Raw genomic sequence first — 12,190 nt, forward strand, 5'->3', positions numbered from 1 at the left:
ACTGCAACTTCTAAGTGCTTTTGTGCACAGACACACCTGGACTCACCCAGTTCTCTGTATTTCCCTTGCCTGTTTAAATGTCATTCTAATGGGAAACACCCTCCACCCGTGGAAATCATCCTGTAACATCTAACTGTAGGGTGGCCTTGCAGGAACCTCCCTGAGACCCGAGACCTCAGACCTGCTGGCAGTGTGCTGTCCTCAACAACCTCAGTGGCCTCATGTGGACAGGTCCCTGTAGGCCCAGCTCTTAATAATGGGAAAGGGGTATGAAAGGACAGGAGGGAGGCCATGCCCAACTTCACAGAGACAGAAGAGAGGGCAAGAGCAGAAAGCCAGGCTAAAAACCCAGAGCGCTCTCACTCTAGGGAAGTCAATCTCTAGACCTCTACTTCTCCATCTGCAAATAAAACCTACACCTTCAGGTTGCTGGAGGCCTGAATGAGATGTCAGAGGAAGCACTTCATACTGTCTCCAAACCATGACAAAATTCCACACTGTCACTCTGTTTTCTTCAAACCTATGCCCTTAGAAAGACTGATGTGATGATAAATATAATCAATAAACTTTACGGCATGAAACATAATCTTATTAAGACAATAATAAAATGGTAAGTGAAACAACAGAACCTAAGAGAAATATTTTTCTGATCTTGTATTTTCCCTTTTCATTACTTTTTCTTTTTCAGTACCCAGGACTGAACCTATAGCCTTCCCACTGAGCTACACCCCAGCCTTTCTGTTTGTTGCACGGGGGCGTTGGGCAAGGGGTGTTGAGACAGGATCTTGTTAACTCCCTAAACTGCCCATGCTGGCCTCAAACTTGTAATCTTCCTGTCTCCGTGTCCCAGGAAATTAAACTCTCGGTGGGGTGGGAGGGATGAAGGTTTGTGCTACTAACTTAAAACTGACTACTACTTTAAACAGTACTAAAACAATGTTAATAGCATATGACGCTTCATTTTAGGACTAGGGAAGATCTAAGAAGATTAACTCTTTAATTCTCCCAACATTCAACAAGGTAATAATAGAAAAGCACCTCAACAAACTTCCCTCAACAAAGAAGTCTTTAAGTAGCTGCCATGTATCTTTATGACAGCATCCGATTTAACACATATTGTCTTTGGAGTCACTCTGCCTTGTCTTTGATGTCTGAAATGACTGAGGATTTCAATCCCTTCGAAAATGGGGGCAAATCCGTAACTGACAGAGAAAGGTCAAGATTCCTGAAAAAGAGACATTTCATTCTCTCGAAAAGGATGATTAACTTTGGAAGTTTTTGGAAAGCCTCAAACACAACGCAACTTGTCTCAAAATCTGCCTGAGATTTCTCCCAAACAAATGATTTAGTCTGCAAATCAACGGAAAGGATGACTTGGGCATTACTTCCCACTTACTCATCTCTGTCAAGCAAATCCAAAACTGTAGCCAGTTTTTCTCAGAACGATCACTGTTTTCCTACTAAAAAAAAAAAAAATCAAAAGCCAGATTTCTCTCTCTCCAGTAAGTTCTCAAATACACAAATATTTTCTCTCTACCTGGTCAGATTCCATATATAGAAGAATCAACAATTACATTAATCAAGATACCACCCCAGCTCCCCATTGTCAAACTTATGTATTTTATTTCATTCTCCTCCAACTCCCAATTCTGTGTGAACTTGCATATACAGCAGGTATTCAACAGTGACAGATGACAGAATGTAGCTAATATGACACATCTATCTGTCTCACCTGCTAATGTCCTAATTTTGTACCACTGCCACCAACGCCCTTACCCTCCTCCCACCCACCCATGGCCTTGCTGAACTTCCCAAGAGCTCCATTCCAACTTTACACACACGCAAAAGGCTCTGTGCAGAACACGGCAGCTACATAGCTCTCATTTGTGCTCCTCTTCCAAGCACTCTCTGCAGCATCCCATGCTTCCGCCGCCCCAATCACATCCACCACTCAGCAGACCAGAGGGTTGAGTCTCCTTCCTTTGGTTCTTTCATGAGTAAGAGGATTCCCACTACAAGCACAGGAAAAGATGCAATCAATATGGCACCTCAAGGCCAGCCTAGAAATCACTCTCCTCCTTAAGTTTGACCTTGAAAGCAAAGTTGTCACCAAGAGCCTAGCTGTGAAAGAACTCCTAGTCAATCTGCCCCAGGAAGGAAGCCACTCGCCAGCCTGGACGAGCACTTGACTTACAGATGACGGCTGCACAACACTGTGAATGTGGGACAGGCCACAACACTGCTCACTTTTTCTTTTTCAGTACTAGTGATTGAACCCAGGGGCACCCTACCCCTGAGCTACATCCCCAGCCCTTGTTTTTATTTCATTTTGAAACAGGGTCACGCCACGTTGCCCAGGCTATCCTTGAACTTGTGATCCTCCTGCCTTAGCCTTGTGAGTAGCTGGGATTACAGGCATGCACCACCCCTCAGAGTTGGAATTATTCACTTTAAAATGCTACTTTCATGTTATGTGAATTTCCTCTAAGATGAGGAGGCGGAGAGGGAAGAAGTTGGAAGAGCAGCAGCAGCAGTGTCTGACTCACGAGGCCACACCCAAAAAGCAGAATGGCACACAGCAAACGAGAGCCTGCGAAGTACAGCTTGGACATCCTTCTAGCTTCACTCTCCTCCCAGCCGTTCTCCCAGTTAATCTTGTGCATAGATCTGAATGTAAAGGGAACAGCGGGAACAGCCTGGGCACCCAGGGCTATGGGTCGAGGGCAGAAAGTCAGCAGTAAACCTGACCCCAGGTGCACAATGCCCCTGCATATCCACTAACCAGTATCTGGTGTTCATCCCCGCCCTGCATGCTCCTGCCCTCTGCATCCTACGTCTTCTGTATCCACCGCCTCCTGTAAATTCATAGCTAAGGGGAAAAAAGAATGTAGCTTATGGCTTTTCACTAATTTATTCTTTAAGAAGCCAAGCCCTAGTCTTTTCAGCTAAGAGATTATGTTGAGGAAAGAAAAATGAAAAAACGGTTTCAAGCAGTTAGTGCCAAAAATAAAAATAACTCAAAATTTTCCCTTCTCAAGCTCCACAAATAAGTCAGCCTTGCTGGCAGCGGTGTCTGGGAGTTGTTATCCACGCTGCCACCGCCGCACACAATACACATGGAACTGGGGCCTCATGACAGCCAGCCACTCTTCAGCAGTCTCCCCGGTACTCAAAGCAGCAGTCTTAACCCAGGACTGAGCTTCTGGAAAGCAACTTCACCTGAAGGACGGCAAAGGCACTGGGACAAACCACTCAAAGAGTCCGTGCCTTCCTGGACCCATTCCATCTCCACCCATCACAGCTTCATGCTCCTCACCTCTCCCCGCCCTCTCATAGAGGCCAGTGTCAAGGGCGAGGGTTAGGATTTGGCTAGAAAGTCAGAGCTGCCAGCTTTGGGAGGAAGTAGGTGCTCACTGTCCCAAGGAAAGGAACATGAGGTCAGGTAGCAGGTGGCTTCTAGCAGCCAGTTCTTATGCTTAACCTACCCTGTCATCCTGCAAAGCTTCCCCTTGCCCCTTTGTGCAAGACAGATGTACCCTGAAAAACCATGTGGGAAAACCATACACACTTCCCTTAAAATACAGGCTTAGGAGAAATAACATCATAAACAACAAAAGAATTGTTCCTGAAATGACTTAAGAAACACTAGGACTTCTTGAGTGCTTTCAAAATAATCAATTCACACTGAGGTGCCCTGCCAGCACTGTTCCGGGCACTGCCCAGAGGGTCCTGTGCCACCAGGTGACACAGAGACACTGAACTAAGAGGAGGGAGGGTAACTGCAGGATGACACAGCCATGCTTTGCGCACAAGAGGGTTCTTCAAGGTCTGTGTGATCAGTAAGAACTCATAGTCACAGGTACGCTGCGGTGGTCTGGGGTGCCTGTCAGTCACTCTGGGCATGACAGGGCAGCTTCCTTAACTCTGCAGTAGCACTTGAGAATGAACCAGGCTCTCATAGGGTGCCTTATCCTTCCTCACTGACGTGAAGGTCTTCAGCTCCACAGTTAAGGAAACAGATGGCCACCCAGGGAGACCTGAGGCTCAGCTGGGCCTGCCGCACACCACCCCTACTTGGGGTGCTCGCTGTGGACCTGGGGTTGTAGAGCAGCTCGCCAGCCCAGGCACAGGAGCTCCACGGTTGCAAGAGACAAGAGGACAAAGAGCAGGCAGCATTTGCTGCTCGTTTGCATTTCCGTAAGACAACACCACCACGACCCTCCCCTGAAGAATGGGTGATCAGGTGCTTAATCAGCACAGGCTCCCATGGAGAGAAGAAAACTACATACAGCAAGTGGATGGAGAAGGTAACCGGGAATGTCCACTCCGACAGCAGCCTTCCCCAGGTGCCCTTTGCCGTGCAGTGGGGACAGCCTTTCACTTCCCCCCCTCCGGAAGAGGAAGAGCTGTTTTTGAAAGCATTCCCTCTCCCCCTTCCCCAAAACAGCCCTGTGAAGTGCACCCCATAAATGGCCTAGGTTAAAAGGAAGTAAATGAGTAAGAACTGAAGTAGGTCAGGTTTACTGGACAGTAAAAGGCGCCAGCAACAGACTGTGACACAGGATGTGCATTAACAACCAACTAAATACACATTAGGAAATTCTAGATCACCTGTGCAGGGAAAAACTGGAGATTCTATTCTAGGATGTAAAGAAGCACCTAATTCTGTACTAAAATAGTGTGAACAATCCCAAGGCCTTTCCCATCTTTAAATTGCACTTCACATACTATGTCTTTCTTGTACTGCATGATTAAGGTTTATTTTATGTGAAACAAAGCCCTAGGGAGTTCAAAGAGTCCTATTCATAAAAATAAAAGCCAAGGGGCACCAGTTTTAATAAAGCTAAACAAAAAAGATATTGAATAACTTCGTGAAATTAAAAACAATGACTAATTCAATCTAAACAACTAGGTCATGTTCAAATTCCAGTAATTCTAAAACGTAGATATAATAAGACAAGCATTTTGCCTTGCTTCAGTGGTCAAAATGAAGGACCCATTCAAGGGCAGGACCAGTAATACAGACACAATGAGAAGGCCAGAGCAGCACAGCGGGTGGGAGAAAGCGGTGCAAGGCAAGATTACCACACAGCGCTACCTGGGAATTGAAAGAGCATGAGAATAACAAAGATATTTCTCATAAAGACCACACAGTCACTCAGCAAATATCTGACTCTCCCAGAGACTACAAAGCCTCAGGCGTGTCTCGTTGCTTGGAGGAAGCAAGTGAACAATCTAATCAAAGAGATACAATGACACTGCAAACAGCAAGGAAGCAAGACAAAGTACCCTGAATGAGTCAGACAGGTGTGCAAAAACCTGAAAAGGCTAAAAGATGTGGCAGGGGATAAAGGCACTACTGTATCACTAAGGGAACAATAGAAAATAAAGCTCAAACCATACAAATAATTCAGTCTACTGCTTTGGGCTGCTTTCTTCTCATTCTTAAAGTTGACCTGGAAGAATCTGGAAGGTGGCCTAGTGAGTGAAAATTCACACTCAGTGCAAGCTGGAATCTCTGAGACACTCTTCCAATTTAAAAACACAGCATTCACTCATTTGCTGAAATGCAATATCAAAGTATGAGACTCCTGCTGCAGGCCAATGTCCTGGCCACCAAATCTTACTACCCCACCCCACTTCAGGGTACTTGACTTTCCCAGCGTAAATGTCATAGTGGCAGAACAAAGTGAAATCATAAATATCCCACATGGAGAAACATGCTCTTGAACAAGAACACAGAACCAAGTAATGAGCAAGAAAGGAGCAAAAGGAAGGCCAAGCTGGCTGTGCAATGGTAGGGATGGACTTTCACGGTGACCTTTTGTCAAAGATCTCCTCTGAGTTTCCCAAAGAATGTTCTGTCACTTGACTTAAATAAGACAGACAAGCAATTGACAGTGTGATCAGATCTTTTCTGCAAGAACTATTAAAACCAATGGTGGCTAAGATTTTCCAAAACATTATATTTCCAAAACCAAACTAAGAAAAGAGAAATCTAGCATTAACACTTCCTTCTGCCAACTACATAAATGCAGTTCAGGCCAGAAAATTCAAGACAGGACCAAACTGGGCTTTTCCCCAAAAAACATTTTAAAAGATACTAATGCAACTTTATGTTTCTTCTATACAATCTCAGAGATAGTAATTTATTATGTAATGCTCTAAAGTTGAAAACAACCAAGTCCAGTTTTTTTCTCCATTGTAAATAAAATTATAACAATAATAGTTTATAAAAATGTAATACTTGGGCTGGGGATATAGCTCAGCAGCATAATCACCTGTCTGCCAAGAGCAAGGTCCTGAGTTCAATCCCCGGTACCAAAAAGAAAAAAAAGTAATAGTTTAATTGAATGTAAAATTTAGTAACTAATTTTATGTCCCTAAAAGCAAAATGACATCTTAAAAAGACAAAAGGGTACCAATGGATTTAAAAATTTATGTTAGATTAAAATGTTTTAATAATCTAGACCTTGAATAAATGGATTTTTAATGTACACCCTAACTGAACATCCAACATTATAATTATGCCTACATCATGTTCTACAAGAGTTTTTAGTATTTAAGGTCTTACCATGTCATTTGCAATTGTAACTATTATTAATAAATGATAGCTATCACAGAAAATACGAAAGAAGAAAATGTGTTTTCCCCTTGTCTTCATAATGCAATTACAAATGTGACATAATGACTTTTTTTCACTACTCTGAGCCTTTTACTACCTTCAGGAAAAAATACAATCCTAAACAAATGGAGAAGATAGCCCCCTGATTATAAATACAACACACATATACTTATGATGTACTCCTATTCAATATACTGTATAAGATTTTGCCTATTTTCAACCATTTTTTATTTCTCACATTGAAAAAACATCATCTCTTCCTCCCAGTCTGGACTGCCAACCAGGTGTGTCTCATCTGAAATGCAAACAGGCAAAACAATAACCAGAGAACAGGCTTGTTTGTGCATCTCAGTACAAGCTCCTTTGTGGAATTTGTGACTGATACAAATCAAAAATAAAGAGCTACAGTTAGAAAAGAATTCCAGATTCATTGTTTACTTCTGAAAGTTCTTGGAATTCCCCTGCAGAGAACTTTACTTGTTCAATAATTTATGTCTTTCCCTTTGTTGTTAACACTAGTTTTATTAATACTCCTTCTCTGGATTAAGTATGGGCTTTAGGTAGCTGCTTCAGTAAACTCTTGGCCACTTTATGCAACTTAGTGACACAATAAAGAAGTATTTTACTTCCATGAATGAAATACAATAGCAAATATAAAACAAACTTTACAGTCTATCAAGTCACAGACTGTGTGTGACAAGATACCAGACAATCACACAGCATGGCTCAGTTGACTGGTAACTCAATACTGCAGCTTTTTTCAAGCTAAAGAATTAAACTCAGCCTAGATCTAGGGCAACGGAAAGATGTTACCTCCGGAAATATTGGTATCCAGTTCCTTCCTGACACTAGTAGGAGCTACATTCTTGTTGGTACTTAGACCAGGACAAAGATTACAGCAGCATGCCGGCTTCCATTTCACTACCCCTGGAAGTACCCTCGGGGTGAGGGACCTAGGTGTCTACTAGCAATGATACTATTGTTGCATGCTTTGTGCTTGCCACACTTAGAATGCTGTTAAAAGAACCAACTCTGCAAAAATCACTAATTCAAAGAACTACAAAGGATGAAGAGTTTCCAGCTAAAGACCTGCTTGAGACTAATGAAGGAGACCCAAGAAAATCCCAAAGAAAAGTAAAGTAGGGAGACTGTAAAAATATCATTGTTTGCAAGAATGTGGGGTAAGATAAACTGATGCAGCACAGATTTTTAGGGCAGTGAAACCATGCATGATTCTACAATGGTGGATATATGTTGTTACACATTTGTCCAAACCCACAGAATGTTCTCTAATGTAAACCATGCGCTCTGTGAAGATGACGTGCTGATGCAGGTTCGCGGGCTGGAACACGCGTACGACTCTGGTTTGGGGTGTGGATCCTGGGGAGGTTAGGTACACACAGGGTCTGGGGACACATATGGAATATCTCCATACCTCCTGCTCAGTTTTGCTCTAAACCTAACATTACTCTTTAAAAGAAGTCTTAAAAAAAAAAAAAAAAAAAAAATCCCAGACAATTAGTCCTGGAATTCTCCCACTTGCATATAATGATTTTTTTTAAAAGAAGCAAGAAATCTGTTGGAAAACACTCCCCAAAGGACTCATGTCAGCTTTTTGTCCCTTCCACCACTTCTAAACCACTGTCAGAAAGCTCCAGCTCTGAACATTTACCAAGAAACAAACCTTAAGATGTCTATAAAGCCCAGACTTGCCAGAAAATACCCAAGGAAACTCCCCCAGAGACTTCAGATCTATCTGTCATGCCTTAGTATGCTGGGGAAACTGCAGTCTCAGGATTTAGTCATGCATTACAGTCTGAGATGTTTGTCTTTACCCATCTGTCATTCACCCAATTACAGAACATTCCTTTCTGGAAATTCTTAGCAAAAATGAGCCATAACTTTGACTTGATGATCACACTCTGAAATTAAACAAAAGAATATGACGCTAGACACTTACAACTCGGACTCCTCCCTTCCACTTGTGTCTAATTTACATCACAGCCAAGGCCCAGCAAGTGACTAATGTCACACAGGCCCCAGGTTTTCTTCTCAGCCACCTAATATTTCCTTCCACAAAATGTGGCTAAATTGAGAAGCAGGGAAAAGGAGATAGGATATGTTTTGACTTTGGAAGTCCCAATCTTTTCATTAGAAGACAACACGTATTTTTTTCTTACTATTTTCTTTTTTGGTACCAGCAACCAGGCAGGCACTGTGCCGCTGAGCTACATCCCTGACCCAACACTTGTCTTTTGCTTGCTCCCACATCTCTATTTACTTTGAAAAGCTTTCCTACAGAACCTATGAAGTTAAGTAAACATTTCGGCCAAATAAGAAACAAATGTCTCCAAAACTGCAACTTGAAACACAGCACAGAAAAAAACCCAAAAGCAAGCCCCTCACCCCTTACCTGGGAAAGCATGTGGATTGGGCGATCCTCTCTTAAGGCACTTAGAACAGAGGATGTGCACAGTGTAGTGCAGTCCGGGCCATTCCTGAAGCAGGACATTGAGTTCCTCCACCAAGGGGGTGATGGCTTGCCACGCGGTCCATATATTTGGTAATGATGCATGGCTAGCAATAGACAGAGTATCTGGCTGCAGGACCCCCTTGGCGGGTCTGTAACTCACCACCACAGGAACTTTACCCCTATATGCAAAGATCTGAAATTTTCCATCCGACCTGTGCACCACATGGCTGTTGATCTGGACACTGTAGCGTGCAAACAACCCAGGTGGAAAGGTAAAGGGGAAACTATATTCAATCTGCAACTGCTCAGCCACAAAAGACTGGCCAGCTAGGTTGGTCCCATTAATCCAGGCCTCTGCATGAGGCACTTCGTTCTGCACATAGCACGGGAACTTGTACCAAGCTGTTGAGCCATTCAAAGGCTTGCCCTTGTGTTTATTGAGGCAGTAGCAGAGTCCCATCTTCTCTAGCAGCTCCAGCAGCAGTTGCAAGTCCTGCTGGGCCTGAACATGAGGCTTAAGCAGCAACCGAATGACGTGGGCTGGCAGGAGCCCATGCAGCAGAAAGCCCTCCACATAATGATGGAGCTGGGTGGCCCGGAGCACGTCCTGGTTCGGAGTGGGCAGTGCCATAGCAGGGAAGCTTTCCCCCTCGACCTCACCCTCTCCACTGGTCCCCAGAAGCAGTTTATGCAGCAGCAAGGAAGCATCCCTCTGGAAAAAGACATTGAGGATGTCGATGAGGCGGGTGAGGTTGTGGAAGACGTGCTCCTTGAGGGCTGGGCTGTCCTCAAAGTAGAGCAGCTTGCCGCTCTCATGCAAATAGGAAAGGGCACTCTGCAGCCGGTCCTCAGTCAGACCAGCCTGCAGGCCCAGGCGCGCTGAGTCCCACCAGCTTAGCCAAAGTCGCTGGGCCTGGGGCGGCTGGAAATGAAGTTCCTCCAGCACCTGCCAGGACCGAGGCAGGACTCTGTGTAAGTTGGGGAAGATCTCTCGGTGTTCAGCTACCGAAAGCAGCTTGTCCCGAAGACGCTGCAATAGGCGGGGGTCCCAGCAGCTAACAGGCAGCACGGGTGAGAGGATCTGCAGCCGGTGGTTAAGCAGGTACTGAAAATGAGCTTTGCGTCGCCGAAGGTTCTTGTCCGAAACACCATAGTAGGCTGCATGAGGGCTGGCAGAGCGCAGCTCGAAGTCCCGAGCTAGGGCCTCATCCACCACCCGGGCTAGATGGCTCAAGCCCTCTGCGTCGTGCTTCTCCTGTAGGGCAATCTGGCGGTGAATGTCCAGACACTTCTCCTCCAACTCCCGCTCGGCACACAGGTCAGCATGTGTGCCCACAATGCACACCACGGCATGGGGCACCCGCGCCCCCACCCGATGCAAGAAGGAGCCCACAGTGGTGGGAAAGCAGCATGGTTCATAGGTGGCCAAGTTGACCACCAGCACATATAGGGCGCCTGGGGAGAGGAAGAAGGGCTGGATCACTTCGTAACTTTCATCACCAGCTAAGTCATACACGATGAACCGCAGGCCCCTGGAAGCATCCGCCGTCCAGCTAGTCACCTCGATGCCCTTGCTCCCAGGGGGAGGAGAAGGTGGGTAGCTCTTCTCCTTGTCGCCTCCTCCTTGGTTTCCCCCCACTCTCTCCTCGGTGAGGCAGTGCCTGAGCAAGGTCTTTCCTGAAGCCTTGTGGCCCATGAGGAGCAGCTTGAGGCGTGGCTGCACCGCAGGCTGCGAATGAGCCAGCTCCTTCTGGTAGGCGGCAATGTAGGGGATCCCCTTCATGCAAACCTCGTAGGGGGGCTGGATCAATGGATTGTCCTTGATCTTCCACAGGCCCACCCGGGAGAGCTGGCCAAAGTTGTCAGGCAGCACAGCGATCTGGTTCCCTTGCAGCACCAGCTCCTCCAGCCCAGTCAGCTCCACAATGGAGTCTGGCAGGTAGCGGATGCGGTTATTATCCAGCCACAGGGTAAGAAGCCGGCCCAGCCCGGAGATAAGGGATGGCACTGAGGTGAGCTGGTTTCGACTAAGGTAGAGCTCCTCCAGACCAGCCAGGGGCAGCAGCGCAGCAGGGAACTCCTCAAAGAGATTGGAGGAGAGGTTGAGCATTTTGAGTCGCTGAAGGTGGCTGAACTGTTCAGGCAGAGCCTGCAGGCCATTGTTGTCTAGCATGAGGCTCTCCAAACTGGCCAGCTCGCAGAAGCCATTAGGCAGGGTGCCCAGCTCAGCCCCGCTCAGCCAGAGAATCTTGAGGGCACGCAGGGCACTGATATCCTCAGGTAGGCCTCGCAGCCGGTTGCTGGACACGTCCAGCTCCTCCAGGGCCGGCAGCTGCAGCAGCTGCCGGGGAAAGGCAGTGAGCTGGTTGTGGTCCACGTCGAGGGTGCGCAGGCGATAGAGGCAGGAGAGGGAGTCGGGCAGGTGCGTCAGCCGGTTGAAGCTGACATCCAGCTCCTCCAGGTGGGCGAGGGAGCCCAGCTGGGCGGGCAGGCAGGGCAGCTGGTTGTGGCTGAGGTTGAGTTTGCGCAGCTCCCTTAGGGCATTCACAACCTCCGCGGCCAGGGCGGTCAGCCGATTGTGGCTCAGGTCCAGCTCGGTGAGGTGGTGGCCCAGCTCGGCCACAGCAGGGGGCAGCCGGGCGAAGCGGTTCCTGCGCAGGATCAAGACGCGCAGGCTCCCCAGCGCCGACCCTAGCCCGTCAGGCACCTCTTCCAGGCCGTTGTTCCCCAGGTTCAGCACCTCAATGTCTCCGATGTTGGCCGGCAGCACCAGCTGGGGGGTGTCCGGGGACTCCAGTGGATCGGCTCCGGCCTCGGGGCAGCCCCCGGCTGCGCTTAGGGTCAGCTGGCGCAGGTTGCTCCGCAGCTTCCTGGCGCGCAGGGCGGCATCCCGCCACAGCCTCACCGTCTTCAGGTTGCCACTGTCCTTGCCAGCCATGGCGGGGCCCCAGGCCGACACCCTCACGCGGGCTCCCGCAGCCGCATGCCGCGCCGCACTCCGGCCAGCGCCGGGCTCCCAGGCCCTCCGGCTCCCGCTCCTCCCTGGCCACTCCGCCCCGGCGGCCAGCGGCCGAGGGTCCTAGCGCAGCCAG

The 12,190-nt window shown here is 47.4% G+C and overlaps 1 protein-coding gene across 5 annotated transcripts in view; it reads right to left on the reverse strand.

Moving 5' to 3' along the window:
- Positions 1 to 12,190, reverse strand: part of Mfhas1 (malignant fibrous histiocytoma amplified sequence 1) — a gene marked incomplete at its 5' end in the record, with an annotated part of 93,679 nt that extends 81,489 nt beyond the window's left edge. For all 5 annotated transcript variants that reach the window (XM_005398356.2, XM_013521535.1, XM_013521534.1 and 2 more), the window contains 1 exon segment: positions 9,039 to 12,190. In XM_005398356.2, coding sequence (XP_005398413.1) covers positions 9,039 to 12,036 — 2,998 coding nt within the window.

This window comes from Chinchilla lanigera, unplaced genomic scaffold (assembly GCF_000276665.1).
Source record: "Chinchilla lanigera isolate Chin_1 unplaced genomic scaffold, ChiLan1.0 scaffold00062, whole genome shotgun sequence".
NCBI classification, from domain to species: Eukaryota; Metazoa; Chordata; class Mammalia; order Rodentia; family Chinchillidae; genus Chinchilla; species Chinchilla lanigera.